This window comes from Phyllostomus discolor, chromosome 4 (assembly GCF_004126475.2).
Source record: "Phyllostomus discolor isolate MPI-MPIP mPhyDis1 chromosome 4, mPhyDis1.pri.v3, whole genome shotgun sequence".
In the NCBI taxonomy this organism is placed as follows: Eukaryota; Metazoa; Chordata; class Mammalia; order Chiroptera; family Phyllostomidae; genus Phyllostomus; species Phyllostomus discolor.
This window is the reverse complement of record NC_040906.2, coordinates 62,270,632-62,287,813: the sequence shown is the minus strand read 5'-3', so window position 1 is coordinate 62,287,813 and position 17,182 is coordinate 62,270,632. Positions and strand designations below refer to the sequence as shown.

The 17,182-nt window shown below is 38.2% G+C and overlaps 1 protein-coding gene across 9 annotated transcripts in view; it reads right to left on the bottom strand.

Moving 5' to 3' along the window:
• WDSUB1 (WD repeat, sterile alpha motif and U-box domain containing 1) overlaps nt 1-11,818 on the bottom strand; it is a 76,242-nt gene extending 64,424 nt beyond the window's left edge. For 2 of the 9 annotated variants that reach the window (XM_036023427.1, XM_036023428.1), the window contains exons 1-3: nt 11,326-11,593; nt 8,900-9,321; nt 3,385-3,569 (exon numbers count right to left, since the gene is read on the bottom strand). In XM_036023427.1, the coding sequence (XP_035879320.1) occupies nt 3,385-3,569; nt 8,900-9,321; nt 11,326-11,397 (679 nt within the window). In that variant the 5' untranslated portion in view covers nt 11,398-11,593. Of the gene's footprint in view, nt 1-3,384; nt 3,570-8,899; nt 9,325-11,290; nt 11,598-11,628 lie in introns of those variants that run through there. The other 7 variants (XM_028510923.2, XM_036023432.1, XM_028510924.2 and 4 more) reach the window with 7 other exon arrangements.
• Nucleotides 11,819-17,182: the final 5,364 nt, after the last annotated feature.

Sequence of the window (17,182 nt, the reverse complement as noted above, 5' to 3'; positions counted from 1 at the left end):
TGACAAAGGCTGGAGTTATGTAAGTCCAAAATAATATCAATTCAGTATACTTGATTTGGTGGAAAATAGTATATTTTGGTGGAAAATAATAATTTAGAGAATGTAATCAATTAGATTGGGTGTTCAAAAAGAAAACCTCACTAGTTTTTACAGTTACTTGGATAATTTCAGGTATTATTATATACCCACCATATAAGTTCCTAAATACTTGTGGATAATGTAAGTATTGATATCATCACCTAATTTTATAAGAGTTCATCTCATACCACAAATGCAGTTTCATCAAAGAAAGTTCTGGCACTTGTGTTCAGTAAGACACAAGTCAGAAACCTAATATGCATCTTAAGCTTATACTCCAGTTTTGCAAATATTTAGTATATGGTATTTAAATAAAATATTTTATATATTTGAGCACCTAAATTTTCTTCTATGAACTCTGTCTTGTTGAAAGTACGTATATTTCATTAACATAAAACAAATTAACTTTCTTCTCATGGAAAGTTTTTCTAACACCATGGGATTTCCACATTTCAGTAGCATTTTGGTTTTTAATAGCACAGGTTCAGCCAAAAGGCATTCTTTCTTAGTCTTTTTAAGGCAAAACATTTTACTCATTAAATGGCTAAGAGTAAAATATTTAGGTACTAGACTCAATTAGGAAAAATTTTTTTTCCCATTGTTTGACTAAATAGGTCCTTTGAGGTTAATTAAGTTTAAGTAGTGAGAATTCAGCTAGGACAATGGAAAAGTATGGAGTGTAAAATGTGCCTGTGCTCAATATCTAAATATTTAAATATATACTTTTCTTTAGGAAGATATTTAAATCATAGTAATAACCAAACCCAAGTTTTCTTTATCATTTAAAAACTGGAGGGAGAGAGAGATTATTTGACTTTGGGTGGTGGGCACACAATGTAATACACAATGTGTGTTACAATGTGTATTACACATTGTAACAGAAGTACATGTCACAGAAGTACACAGTTAAAACTTATGATCTTATTAACCAATGTCACCCCAATAACTCTAATTGAAAAAGAAAAGAACAGCTAACATTCAACCTCCATTTACAGGCATACCTTACTGTACTGCATTTTATATATGTTGCTTACCTTTTTTACTGAGAGTGAGACCCTCCCCATCAGCAAAAACACTGAGACTCACGCTATTGTGACTTGCTTTATTGTGGTGGTCTGGAACTGAACCTGCAGGATCTCCAAGGTGTGCCTGTATACAACTTAGATTTTCTTCCAATGCCCTTCCTCCTGGTCTAGTGCTATTTTCACTATAACTTCCTTTTCTAGGTCGCCTGCTTTATTTATAAGTAGGAATACCTATGCAAAGCCTCTCTAATAGAAAAGATATTTGGATTAAAGTTTAAAAACACATTTTCTAAATAAAAAAAAATAGGCTCTTTGTTTGGAAGGTGGCTACGCTCACCACTGTACCATCAACACCAACCTCTTTTTTGTAAGCGACAAAAATTTTACTGATATGTAAGAGTTGCTTAAAAAAATACTGGAGAAAATTGATCATTTATCCTCAAGCACAAATGAGATTCTTTTTCCTTATTTGAGCAAAAAGTCAAAGACAAAAGAGTCAATAACTCAAAAGTATTTATTGATATTAATAGTACCAATTAAACAATAACAAATTAAAATTGCATACTTTGTCTTTTAAGAAAATATAGCAGTTTCCACAAATTCTTACAATCATTCCTTTTAAAGCATATATTGATCTGTTTCAGGGAATTTATATAAGGTTAATAATCTATTTTAACAGAAGCTGAAGAAACTGAAAAGACACAGATTAAAATTATAATGAGAAATGTACTTTGAAATATACTCTAAAGGCAGGTGAAACATGTGGGTATCACACTTATTTTAGAATCTCACCTGGAATTCTCTACCTGGTTTAAGAACCTTTCCAGGCCCCAACTGCTGCCAATCCCTCTAGAGACAAGTTTGCCCTTAGTTTTACCCTAATATTAACATAATAATGGTATTTTAGTTGGAAATAATTTCAGATAATTTAGAATCAACAAGGGAACTTAAATCTCTTTACTTTTATATAATTTATCAAAGATTCATTGAGTGTGTATAAGATTTGCAGGAGGTGCCACAGAAGTAGAAGAAATGGTTCTTGTCTATTGCAAGATGGTCTTAGAATGATATATTAAAAGAACAAACCATCACCCTGACCAGTGTGGCTCAGTTGGTTGGGCATCATCCTGCAAAACGAAGGTGGAAGGTTCGATTCCCAGTTAGAGCACATGCCTCAGTTGCGGATTTGGTTGGAGTACATAGGAGAGGCAACAGATGGTTGTTTCTCTCTCACATCAATGTCTCTCTCCCTCTCTCTGTCCCTCTCTTCCCCTCTCACTAAAAATAAAGAAATAAAATCTTTAAAATAGAATAAATTATAATTAAACTAGGTAGGTTGTTTCATACAAGAACGGGTTCATGAAAAGGACATCTATCGATTTACTACATGATGTTAAAACATTAAAAAACAAAAAATTTCAGCCACTAAAAGAAATTTTATTCATTATTTTACATTTCAGGGCCTACTATGTAACAACAATATCTGTCTTCAGGGGGCTTTCTGTCTAGAAAAAAACACCATTAAACATAATCTATATAAATAAACATAATTAAAAATTATCATACTTCTCTAAGTACTGTAAAAGAAAAATAAAGTATATAAATACAAGGCTATTGAAACACCTTAGTCCAGGAGATAAGAGCAGGGGAGGCCCATCTACAGTGACTTTTTTGCAGCTGAAACAAAAAGTTGATTAAGAGTAAACCAGGCAAAGGGTCCACATGTGAAACCCTTGGAGATATCTTAGAAACATTCAAGGAATGAAAGAAGGCCAGTGTGGCAAGAGAATGCACGAGGCCAAGTACGATCTGAGATAAGGCAGGGAAATAGAACATGTAAAGTACTTACAGGGTTTATGTTCTGAATTTGATATTTTATCATACTTTAACATTATTTTAACAAGCTGCAATGGGTCTGAAACGGGGGAGTGCCACAACTGTCCTGCTGCTGTCTGGACCTAAGCTGCCCAGTAAGGTAACGACTGGCCACATGTGGCTACAGAACACTTGAAATGGGGCTAGTAAAACAGTGATGTGTCAAATATAGACACCGGATTTCACAGACCTAGTGCCAAAAAATGTACATACACTAAAGAACCTGATTTTTACACATAATTATTTCTAATTTCAATGTGAAAACATAAAGGAGAAGGATGATCCTTAAAAGGAATAAATTTAAAAGGCTCCTTGTTTAATGAAATGAAAATGAATAAAAGAACCAAAAGTCATATACAAATTACAAATGGGACTCACTGCTGCTTAAAAGAATAAAATAACTAACCAGAAACTGGCTGCGAAGAAAAATCGCAACAGGTAATTCCAAGATCATGTGCTTTTTCACTATGCAGACACTTCATTTTATCATCCCACACTGTTAAATCTCCACATGAGGAGCCAGTGACAAAGAGGTTTCTGCTGGGAGAAAATGCACAGGCAACCAAGGAGCCATCCTTTACACTACCACACCTGGAATGAAAGCAAAAAAGAGGATTTTCATTTCAGAGCATTTTTTACTTTATAATATAATTCTAACAACAGTTTGATAAATGGCTATCACAGAACTTGAAAGAAAGGGATAAAGATGTCTATAAAAATAAAATGTTATTTTATGCTATAAAATGAAACCTGCTTCCTAAAATTAAGATGATTTACACATTATCTTAACTACCATGTTCAAGCTTAAACTGTAGGGTTCTAAACCAAAGTTCACATATCTTCGTATTATTTTCCCACATAGAAAACTCAGATAAAACACTCAGCAAACTGGGTGTAGGAGGAGCACACCTCAGCATAATAAAGGCCATACACGAGAAACCTACAGCCAACATCATAGTAAATGGGCAAAAACTAAAAGCTTTCCCACTAAGATCAAGAGTAAGACAAGAGTGTCCACTTTTACCCTTCTATTCAACATAGTATTGGAAGTTCTAGCCACAGCAATCAGACAAGAAAAAGAAATAAAAGGATCCAAATTAGAAAGGAGAAAGTAAAACTGTCATTGTTTGCAGATGACATGATAGTGTACATAGAAAACCCTATAGAGGCCATCAAAAAAGTACTTGACCTAATAAGTGAACTTGGCAAAACAGTAGGATACAAAGTCAACATTCAGAAATTGAAGGCATTTTTGTACACCAGCAATGAAATATCAGAATCAGAAATTAGTACAAAATTCCATTTACTATAGTAGCAAGGACAATAAGGTACCTAGGAATAAACCTAACCAAGGACGTAAAAGACCTGTATTCAGAAAACTACAGAACAGTGAAGAAAGAAATTAAGCAAGACACAAATAAATGCAAGCATATACCACATTCATGGATTGGAAGAATTAATACCATGAAAATGTCCATACTACCCGAAGCAATTTATAGATTCAACGCAATTCCTACTAAAATACCAATGACATATTTCACAGATATAGAAATTTCAAAAATTTATATGGAATCATAAACAACCCCAAATAAGCAATTTTGAAAAAGAAAAACAGACTTCCAGCCAAGATAGAAGCATAGGTAGACGCACTGTGCCTCCTTGCACAAGAAAAAGGACAACAACAAATTTAAAAACAAGAAAAAATCCCCAGAACTGACAGAAAATTGAACCGTATGGAAGTCCAACAACCAAGGAGTTGAAGAAGAAACATTCATCCAGACTGGTAGGAGGTGTGGCGATAGGCACTCGGAGAGGACTGGTGGCAAGGCAGCAGCTGGAGGACTGGGGTGGGCAAGGTGGTGGCTGGCAGACAGGGTGGTCCTACATTTGTGTGCAGATAAACTGGGAGGAACAACTGGAGAGAGAGAGACAGATTGTGCAACCCAGGATTCCAGTGGGGGAAATAAAGCCTCAAAGCCTCTGACTGAAAAAACCTGGGAGAAAATCGACAGGGAGATTAAGAATAGTGTAGGAAATTGAGAAGCCAAAGCACTTATATGTAAGACCCATGGTCATGAACTAAAAGGGGGAAGGAATGCTGGAAGGTGGGGGAGTGCCAGGTGGAGGGGGGATAAAGAGGAGAAAAAAATTGGAACAATTGTAATAGCATACTCAATAAAATATACTTAAACGAAAATAAAGAAAAAGAAGAACAAAGTAGAAGGGATAACAATACCTGATATCAAACTATATTACAAGGTCACGGTAATCAAAACCATCTGGTACTGGCATAAGAACAGACACATAGATCAATGGAACAGAATAGAGAGCCCAGAAATAAACCCATGTTTCTATGGCCAATTAATATTTGACAAAGGGGACATGAGCATAAAATGGAGTAAAAACAGCCCCTTCAACAAATGGTGTTCAGAGATCTGGACAGCTACATGCAAAAAAATGAAACAACCACCAACATACACAATGTACCAGAATAAACTGAAGATCATAGAAGACTTAAATATAAATCATGACCCCATAAAAGTCCTAGAGGAGGAAATAGGAGGAAAATCTCAGATATTCCATGCAGCAATATTTTCATCAATATGTCCCCTAGAGCAAGGGGCATAAAGTAAAGAATAAACAAATGGGACTTCATCAAATTAAAAAGCTTCTGCATGGCTAAAGAAAACATCAGCAAAATGAAAAGGGAACCAACCATATGGGAAAATATATCTGCCAATGATACCTCAGACAAGGGTTTGATCTCCAAAATATATAAAGAACTCACACAACTGCACTCTAGGAAGACAAACAATCTAATTAAAAAACGGGCAAAGGACCTGAAGAGACACTTCTTCAAGGAGGACATACAGAGAGCCCAGAGACATATGAAAGGATGCTTAGCATCACTAGCCATCAGAGAGATGCAAATTAAAACCACAATGAGATACCACTTCGCAGTGGTCAGAGTGGCCATCGTCAAAAAATCAACAAAGAAGTGCTGGTGAGGATGCACAGAAAAGAAAACCCTAGTACACTGTTTATGGGATTGCAGACTGGTGCAGCCACTGTGGAAAACGGTATGGAATTTCCTCAAAAAACTAAAAATGGAACTGCCTTTTGACCCAGCAATTCCACTGATGGGTGTATACCTTAAGAATCCTGAAGCACCAATCCAAAAGAACCTATGCACCCCAATGTTCATAGCAGCACAATTTACAATAGCCAAGTGCTGGAAACACCCTAAGTGCCCATCAGTAAATGAGTAGATCAAAAAACTATGGTACATTTACACAACGGATTACTACGCAGCAGAAAGAAAGAAGTAGCTCCAACCCTTCAAGACAGCATGGATGGAGCTAGTGAGTATTATGATAAGTGAAATAAGCCAGGAAGTGAAAAACTAACACCATATGATCTCAGCTATAAGTGGAACCTAATCAACAAAACAAACAAGGGAGCAAAATATAACCAGAGACATGGAAATAAAGAACAAACTGGCAGTAATCAGAGGGGAGGAGGGAGGTGGGTAATGGGGGAAAGAAGGGGAAGGGAGAAGTCAAACAACATGTATAAAGGACCCACAAAGACAACCGGGGCGAGGGGTGGTGAGAAGATTGAATGTGGGAGGTGGGGGGTAGGTAAAGTAAGGGAGAGTAATGGGGGAAAAATGGGTTCAACTGTAAATAAGAGTAATAAAAAAAATCTCAAGCCCTAGCTGGCATGGCTCAGTGGATTGAGCACTGGCCTGTGAATCAAAGGGTTGATGGTCCAATTCCCACTCAGGGCACACTCCTGGCTTGTGAGCCAGGTCCCCAGTTGGGGGCATGTGAGAGGCAACCATACACAGATATTTCTCTCCCTCACTTTCTCTAAAAATAAATAAAATCTTTTAAAAAATCTCCAGACCTTAACAGCAATGAAAATCAACAATATCAACTGTAGTCACATATTTTAATAAAAAGATAAAACTATTTTTATTGAATAACACATGATTGGGGTTGAAGCTACTTTCAACTTTTGTTTTAAAATCACCCTGAAGCAATAGTAAGTCCTTTCACCTCATCTTCAAATACAAATGCCTTATGAAAGGAAAATGCTGTGAACAAGTCAAAATTATCTTGGGAAGATAAAGCAGCACTGTACTACTGTGCTAACAATACCATTTTCTCAATCAGGGAAAATAAATGAGTAAAAAACAATTAGTGCAGAGTCCTAGCCAGTGCTTGAATTTATTTTAGTGTATCATGTTACATCATTAGTCACATAGTGTACTGGGTTGGCCAAAAAGACCATATGATTTGCTCAGTAAAATGAAGGACACACTTTTCAGTTTCTCCAATAACTTTATTGATTTGGATATTTTGAGTATGTCAGCTATCTCCTGCATGGTATAACGTTGCTTGTTCTCAATTAACATCTTGATTTGATTGCTATCAACTTCAACTGGTCTACCTGACTGCAACTCAAATGCAAAAAAAAAAAAGATCTGTGCAATATATCGAGAAGGTGCAGTGTATGGATCAAATGTGTCAAAAGTGGTTTGCAAAATTTCATGCTGGAGATTTCTCACTGGATGATGCTCCACAGTTGGGGAGACCAGGTAAAGGTGATGGCGATCAAGAGATTGAGAACAATCAACATTAGACCACATGGGAGAAAGTCGACATAACTCAAAATATCCAAATCAATAATTATTGGTGAAAATGAAAAATATGTATTTTAATTCACAAAAAAAACCCTAAATGGACTTTTTGGCCAACCCAATAATAAAGCATAATATGACGAAAATATTGCATATTTTCTTCCATCTTCAATATTAAAATGGCTACACAAAAATTCACCAATTTTGATGAGTTTTTTTTAAAGGCAAGCTGATATGATAGCTGTCATTCAAAAACAAAATTGTTTTGAATGAAGTTAAAGACAACTAAGGGCTACTAGAGTTATCTTATGGAAAAAAACAAAACAAACTTTTTGGCCAACCCAATACACCAGAGAACTAATTCTATAAAGACAGAATTCATCACCTGATAAGTAAAAAAGATTTCTTAGATGGCAGCTGTAGTTCATTCATAGAACATAACTTAAAGACATTTCATTCTGTGCTTTCTTTTGAAACAGTTTATTAACACCACTTGAAACACATCACCTTCTTCAACCCAAAGACCTAAACCTAAGTGAGCAACAGTTGTTCACCAGCCAGCACTTGTGCTCTGAATGGCACTGAGGGGTAGAGAGAACAGAAGGTACATTAGGCTATTTTAATTGTTAACATTTAAATGTTTATGGTTTTTAATGTGCTTAATGTCACTTAAAAGTGGTAAATTTTGTTATAAACATTTCACCACAACATCAAAACATAAAAGCACATATTTTTAATGTTGTTTTAACAGAATATCACTTATATAAATTAACTGATGTATTTTTATCCAAAAGGAGTTTCCAGGTGTTGATTACGGTTTTTTAAAGAAATGGTCACACAGTGCCACTCTAATCACAAAGCACTTTCTTCTGGGTGTGGTCCTCCACCCTGCAAGAATCCTCATCAGGAAATAGTTGTGTCTTTATCTCTGAGAACACTTGAGCCAATGAGCTACTGACAAAAATAAAGCCTAAAATTACTAATCTTATTCAAAAGACTGCTTTCTTTGCCTAACTCTCACTATAAAAATACAGAAAAATCTAATAAGAATAACCCTTATTTTACAAAACAAAGGAAAACTCTACGACTCCAGCCAATCTACTACAAGAATGACACTAAACATCTGTTTTTGTGACCTTCAAAGGACAGGTCAAAACATTTTTCTTTGTGATGTCTGAAAAGTATCTGATTCTTAGTCATCAAAATAGTGTTTCTATTATTTTTTGTTAGGCCTATTTCAAAGGATTGAAGACAGAAAAGGTTTAAATCGTCATACCTATGCAACTTGTATGACTGCGCATTCCACAGAACAACAGTTCCATCAGCTGCCCCTGACACCAAACAAGTGGAGTCTGGGGAAAACCTGCAAACCCGCACAGGGCTCCCACGAGGCTGTTCCAGCACTGCCAGTGTCTGTCCATTTTGAGTATTCCACAGGACAGTGGTACCATCTGTTGAACATGAAGCCAAAATATGTCCTGAAGGGGAGAAACAGCAGCAGTGAACAGCATAGGTGTGAAACTTCAATGGAGAGTGTGGCAATTCAGTGAAGTCACTCAGGGAATACAGGCGAATTGTTTTGTCCAAGGAACAAGTAGCCAAAAGGGAAGAGGAGAAGGCACAGTAGTTGACATCGTCACCATGATCAGCTAATGTGTGAATCAGTTTCACCATGTTCTTCCCTTGAAGCAAAATATCCTGCAATTTTAAAATTGATAAAGGTTACTTCATCCTTGAAAGAAAATAAATCCAACTCAAATCCATACATAGGAATGGGCCAGAATCAACTTACGAGTTTTTTCACTGAAAGCTCCTGTATTCATATTTTTAAAGGACAGTCTATTATACCAGGGATGAGGGCAACTTGAAGAGGGAAAAAAACACATTTATATGACCATAACTTCTGATGATGATCACGGTGACAGTGCCATGCCAATTAGTTCTGTAACTCCTAAAAAAGAACCCTGTCAAACAACTTCAAACTGCCTTGACGTTAAACATCTAAAACCTCAGGTATTCATTTCACCTTTGAAGACTTGCCCTTAACTCACCAATTCTCCTCTCTGCCTCATTCTAGATTTGCTCATCTCAAACTCAAAAAGATTTTCACTATTTTAACAAACTGTCTCAGCTGCTCCTTCCACAGGATGGAACCAAGGTAACTGCTCTGCCTTTAAGATGCAGAACTGTAGGGTTCACTCATAAAAACTAACAAAAGGTTTTACTCAAAATGTAAGTAGCAATGGGTAAACTATTGAAGTCATGGTTTGTCATCCTGTGTAATTAAGGATAAAATGATATAAGAGATTTGAGGTGAAGGACCAAATTAAATTCAGGAAACCAAGGGAAGGAAGGTGACAAATTCATAATAAAATCCAAACTCCTCACCAGGGCTTACAAAGCCACATTCCCTCTCCCTCACTTTGGTCGAGCCTCCTGGGTCAAAAAGACTCCGGGTCTTTGATCTTCATAAAGCTGTGTTCTTAATTTGAAATCCTCTTCCCTTGTTTTTTGGGATCCTATTTCTCATTTAAATCTCAATTTCAGTGTCCCTTTTCAGAGAGGATTTCCCAATCTAAAGCAGCCACTCTCTAGCCCAGCACATCAGTCCCCAGTGTACCAATTACCACCACCTGATGTACTGTATTCTGCCATGTATGATGTGCTCTTGCGTGCATTATACGTGGGATTATTGCATCTGTTATTATGCCCATATGTAATCATTATACCCATGTATAATGTGCATCTTTATTTTTCCCTAAAAAATTTGGGCAACGAGTGCTCATTATACATGGCAAAATACGAGTACTTATTATTTGTCTCTCCCCATTAGAATGTAAACTCTAAAGGATTAGAAGTCTTGTCCATCTGGCTCCTTGCTGTATCCATAGCATGTAAAACAGTGTCAGGCACATTCTGTGCTCAAATAAATATTTGTTGAAAATTTACTCTTTCCAAATCCAAGGGAGCATTGAAATATTCTGTGAACATAATGCAAAATGATAAAATTTAAAATAAAACTATCAATTCTAAAAAAAAATCTGACAGTGGAAAAATGGTGTAGAATGAAGTAAGTAATAATCAGCCCTGAAGGGAAAGGTATAAGCCTGGGTTGTAAAATACATAATTTCTTGTTCTAATCTTATTTACACAAATCTCTACAAAAAGATGGAGCGTGCCTTTTCCCATTTTCATCTTACCCCAAAAGTTCAGCCTTTTCAAACATAAACTCCAATAAAGCTTAACACACACACTCACACACAATACCACACGTAAAGTCCTGGTGGATTATCGTATTTTTGCACTGAAAACAAGCAAGATCAAGATCAGGTGGCACTTTCTGGCGAACTGCCAAAACCCAATTATGCAAACGTACATACATAATTTTCCAAACAAATTTTGGCTTCCTCGCCCTTGTGGCACTCCGCTCCCTTTGCAGCTAGAACCATACAGTCGAAGGACAGAGATCTAATCAGCCTAACAGTTTATTTTGGAAAGCACTCTCAAACCTCGGGGTCTGGGTGTCCAGTAAGGCAGCTGTCCCGCCAGAGGCTCAATGCCCGGACAAACCGAGTCAACTCTCCGGTGTCAACACGCGAATCCCGATCTAATCCAAAGCAAACACGTAAAGTGCCAAGAATATCCCCAAATATAGCCCAGGAGTTACTCTTCCCGCACGCAGGGACCAAGCTTTTGCCCAACTCTGACAGCCAGCCGGAACTCAGCGGACTGAGAGACCCAGGTGGGAGGGCAGCCTTGGTGCCCTGTGTTCATCCTGCAGCCGGCGGGGATCCCGGCTTTTCCGGGCGCGGCCCAGCTGGGGCTCCCACGCAATGTCGGCAGGCCCTGGTCCGCTGCCCGGCCGAGGCCTCACTACAGGGCCTCCCTCCCGCCAAGGTCCGGGCCCATTCCTGCCGCGCGCTTAGATCCAGATGCCGAGAGGCGGGGAGTTCTGACACTTCAGGCGTGGAGCTCCCCAAGTTGACCCTAGCAGCGATCCCCCACCTGCCGCTGCCGCAGTTACACTGGTCCCGGGCGCAGCCCCTTTCAACTAGAAGACCAATTCCCTGACGGACCCGCCCTCAGGTGCTGCTCCAGAGGCGCAGGCCAAGGACCCGCAGGTGGGAAGAGGGTGTAGCCGGCGCAGGTGCGGCAGGCGGGGCTGGCGCCCGCGCAAACCTACTGCAAAACAAGCTCCGCCCACAGGGGCGGGCTGCGTCTCGGCGCATGCGTACTCTTCGGGTCTTTAAAGGGGAGGTCTCTAAACTCTGACTCCAGGAACTACGAGTCCAGGTTGGGGAAGAATTTCTTCGTTGCAGTTTTTTCCCAGTTGAGGAAGCTGAGTTCCCAAGATCTAGGGAGTTCCTGAAATATGGTTTTAAAGGAGACACTATTAAATACCCGATTAGCCCCGACGGGTGTAGCTCAGTGGAGCTTCCGTCGCCCGGCAAACCTGAAGGTCCCTGGTTCGAATCGGTCAGGACTCGGACCGGGATTGCTGGCAAGGTCCCCGGTGGAGGACAAGGGAGAGGCCACAGATCGATGTCCCGTTTCAATGTTTGTCTCTCTCTTTCTCCCTCCCTTCCCCTCTAAAAATAAACAAATCTTAAAAAATAAAAATATCCAGTTATTCCAGCTCTAAGAGAAGATAAAGAACCTTCTTCCTCTCCGTAGTCCTTCGCCTCTGTTTTCTCACTCACCTCCCGGATTGGGCTCTTACGTTTAAGCCAGCTCTGCCCTTAGCGGTCCATGATGGGGGCCTTCTGCCATCCATCACCTTTGCACTCCGGTTTCCCCAATCTGTTTCCAGGGCAGGCTGCTCCTCATTCCCAGGCTACCCTTGGGCCACAGCCCTGCAGTGAACTGCCCGGGTGGATATCCTGGACCACCTGAACCCGAGGTGCGTTTCTTCCAGCCCTTCCGATTGTTTCGAAGGCTCACAGGTGGACCGAGGTTTCGATGTGTAATTGACTACAAGTGGGTTTTGCCAACCCCTTTTGAGATTAAAAAGTCCAGAAAAAAGTTCGGAGGCATGCTAATGCTGTTCATTACATGTATGACACAGTAGAGGAATATGTGCAGATGAAAATCAAGGATACATATAGATTTTACTTTTTAAAAGATATTTTACTTTTAGAAAGAGGGTAAGGAAGAGGGAAACATCATGTGTGGTTGCCTCTCACGTGCCCCCTACTGGGGACCTGGCTTGTAACCCAGGCAAGTAAGTGTCCTGACTGGGAATCAAACCGTAACCATTTGGTTTGCAAGCCGGTGCTGCATCCACTGAGCCACACCGGCCAGAGCAGATCGATTTTACTTTTAATACGTGCAACTTCAGAGGCTTGTTTTTGTTTGTTCGGAGTTGTTTGTTTTTTTAATGAGGGAACATAAAATTATCAACCTGAAGAAACCCAAAGTTATATATTTAAAGTGATAATCTAAAATGATCAAATTTAAAAAATGAAATTGAGATAGGTGGAAATGATTTGTAATGAAAAAAGGCAAAGATCGAAATTTACGATTTTGAGAGGCTCCTGTGGTTTTTAAATTTAACAAGTGCATCATGACTGAGACTTTGAATACTTACATACCAAATACTCCCCAAAGAATATTTTTCTTAAAAAAAGTTTTGATTGTAAAAATAATAGAGCTCTTTGTAGGAAATACAGAAAACATAAATAAGAAAAATAGCCAATAACAGCACCACTCAAAGATAACCACTCAGAGATAACAGTTCCTTACAAAGTCCTGCCAACTGTCTTTTAAAACTTAATTTGTATCTTGGGCCTTTTCCACACCTAAAAATTTCTTCGGTATTTTAATTAATTTTTGTCTGTGTGCTGGTCCACACTTCCAGAAACATGCCATAATCAAACATTTTCCTGTTGCTGGATGGTTGTTTCAATGTTTGTACTTATTATAAATGATAACAGTTAAACAGCTTTGCACATAAATCTTTATGCACTCCAGAACATTTACTAAGAAAAGTGTTAAATAGAAATGGAATTACTAGGCATGACTTTAGAGATTCTTAATAAATATCACCATATTGTTTTTCAGAGAGGTTGGTTTACACTTTCAGCAACATATGGTTGTATGCCTGTCTCTCCAAATTCTTGACAGACTTGAGGAATATTTTTTATCTTCACTAATTCAATGACTAAAATTGGTTATAATATTCTTGAAGTAAAACGTGTAAAAGAAATCCTTGCCTGCACAGAAACCCCTGCCAGTAGTTTAGCATGAGACCTCACGGCCAAATATGATCAGCTATCCCTGTCCTGCAAGGAAAAGCAGCTTCAAAAGGGGGAGCTTTATTATAGGTGCTCTCTAGTCGACCAGTTTGCAATCCAGGAGATGTTAAATAACTTGTCAATATACTAGAGAAACATTGTAAGAATTTATAAAGATCTTTGATCACATGAGTTAACTGGTTACCTTATCTGATGGGACAGTGTCAAAATAGTTGAACTTTGCAATGGAATATTGCAGATTTAAATGTTTTATGCATTCTTGAATTATGTAACTGTGGTAGTTAACCCTATTTTATCATTAATTTCTGGTTCCACTCCTTGTAATAATACCACTTGAGGAATATAGAAAACAATTTTAAATGATACATTTAAAGAAAAACTAACTGCTCAATTAAATAGTATGCAATACATGCTCTCAAAATACAATTACAGTGGGAACAGATAAGTGTGAAGTAAGGAGTGAGTCACCTATTACTAAAATGTATAGTCGAGAGTAACCCAGAGTGAAAGGAGAAAGGTGCTGGAGTACTGAAAAGGTGGGTGTAAGAATGGGTCTTCACTAGGCTTGAAGAGTGGGCCAGCTGAGGGATGATAAGCTTGGGAAGCACCTAGTTTTCACAGTTAATACTCAGGGATGTGGGTTTTTTGTTTCATTTTGTTTTCTTGCAGGCAAACCCATGGCCAGGGTTTCCAGAATAGCTGGGCAGTGTAGAGTACGAGATGTGGTAACTCCCTTGCGTGTTGTTTCCAAAATTGTATCAAGTTCAACACATACAATATGTGCATTTGTGTGTGTATATTACACTTCAAAATGCTTTTAAAAATTAAGCAAAAAAGAAAAAGAACTCGAGGACACAGACAATTGTGTGCTGATTTCAGGGTAGGGGGAGGAAGGTGGGTAGAGGTGAAAGAAGGTGTAAGGGGGATAAATAGTAATGGAAAAAATACAATAAAAATAAACATACACTACTTTGTATATATGAAACTAATACAAAATATTACATGTAAACTGTAATTAGAAAAATTAAACCAAAAATTAAACATACTTAGCTCGTTTGATCTCAAAAGATCATATGCTCACTCATATTTTATCATTGCATTTATATAACATTCTCAATATAACAAAACTATACAGATGAAAAACAGACCCATGGTTGCCAGGGGCAGAGATGGCTGTGGGGAGAATGCACATATGATTATAAAAGGGTGCCACAAGGGAGATCTTTGTGGTGGCGAGTTAGCTCTGTATCTTGATTGTGGTGATAGTTACATGAAGCTACATGTGCCATAAAATAATTATACAAAGGCATTGTGTCAATGTCAGTGTGCCTGTTTTGGTAGTGTACTGTAATTAAGATGCAACAGTTGGGGGAAATGGTGACTAGCACACGGGACCCCTATGTAGTATCTTTACAACTTAATGTGAAACTGATTTTTTCAAAATAAAAGTGAAAAAAATAATCCAAGAGAATGGTGCAGGGTCTCTCAGGATGATGCAATCATTCACTCTTCATACCTGGTGCCATGCACAGGGCCACTGTGGAGAACTTGGAGGATCTGAGGCACTCCCTCTGGGGGCGTGCTGTTATCTTCTGCATCTTTTCTGAACTCCCTGTATCTTTTGACATTAAATAAATTTTACACCCTCTAGCTGGCTCTCTTTCCCTTCCATTACCAAGTAATGAGAGTTGAGCACAGTTCTTTAAGTTGGTGGTCCATGTACAGGGTGGGGAAAAGCAGTGACCACAATTGTGGTGACCACGTGAAGCACAGAGTTTGTTCTTGTATTTTTATGAGTTATGATATTATTTTCCACACAAACAACTGTAAACCTACTTTTGCCCCACCCCATATAGAAAGGAAAGATCCAGAGGCTGCCAAACAGGGGACGAGGAAGGCTCGAGCTGGGCACAGTGGGAACTGCCTGCTGGGAAAAACCGTGCACGTGGCTGCAGACGCAAACACTAAAGAGGAATGTGGTGACACGCCTGACACTCGGGACACTGTGGTACATCTCAGTTGTGCCCTTCCTTCCTCTTTGACACAGACACTTCTCTTGTTTACAGATTTTTAAGTTCCAACTTCCCATAATTTAATTTTTTATTTCTGCTGTCTCAAATTCTTCATTTTCCAATATCTTCTTATTAATGCTCTTCTAGAGAATTCAAGATATTAAAAATGCATTTTTGGAAACATACTCCACATTTTTGGTTTCATATTAACGGCTTAGGATTACATAAGAAAATATGACATGGTTGAATCAAATTCATTTAACAATAGTCCAACTTACAGAGCTAACAAATCATGTCTCCTATCCATCGTAGTCCTGGACACAGCATTTTGATGGCACCAGTCTCTGCCACACCACAGCATCCTGTCAGCTAATGATGAGGTGGAGTTACATCTGTATTTTAACCTGATGGGTTGGTATCAATATTTTTTCAGCTTTTCACTAATGACTTTCAAACTGAATTTTCCATAAAGGAAATCAAAACATTCCTTTAGTTTTTCTTCTGTTTGTAATTCAAAGAGGGAAGAACACTTACATTTAAAATAATGATAAATATCATACCTACTGTGGAAAATTCTGTTTTTTCAAAAATGAGTATAACATTTATCATAATTCATGCTCTTCAAGGACTGTGCCACTCAGTCATCAAGAAGTGAGGTTATGTCCCTTCCTCTTGATCTGCGAGGCTAGTAAGATTGCCTCAACTCAGAGTACATACACGATTTCCAAAATTAGGGCACAAGGGCAATACAGCCGTTGGCTCACTCTCCCTGTGCACTCAGCCACCATGCTGTGCGGAGTCAGCAAAGTCCATATTACTTCCTTTACATGCCATGGATTTATCCTAATAATTTTCCTGAAGTAGTTTAAGTTATTAGACTACACTGAAAAATAGAAGCCCTATAGCTAATAAGTATAATCTAAATGACACCATTGCAATTATTAGAAGGCAGGGTATCTGAAGTGATACTGTGGAAGATTTACACGATGAAACAGAGGTCATGATGCCACAGAAGACTTTGATTAACTGGAAGACAATTTAACTTAGCCAATATAGCAACTAGTACACTCAAACATAAAATATTTTTAAAGGAAATATTTAACATATTCAATATATCATCAGTGAATTTATGTATATGTGACATTTACAGTTACCCATATTTTTTCATATACTAAAGAGGTATTTTTAAGGAAATACTAATTAGCAATTTGTGCCAGGAGCCCAAATATGAGGTGAACTATTATGACAGTCTTGATACTGTTCAAATTCAAAAGTTGATATTTTAAATGCCTA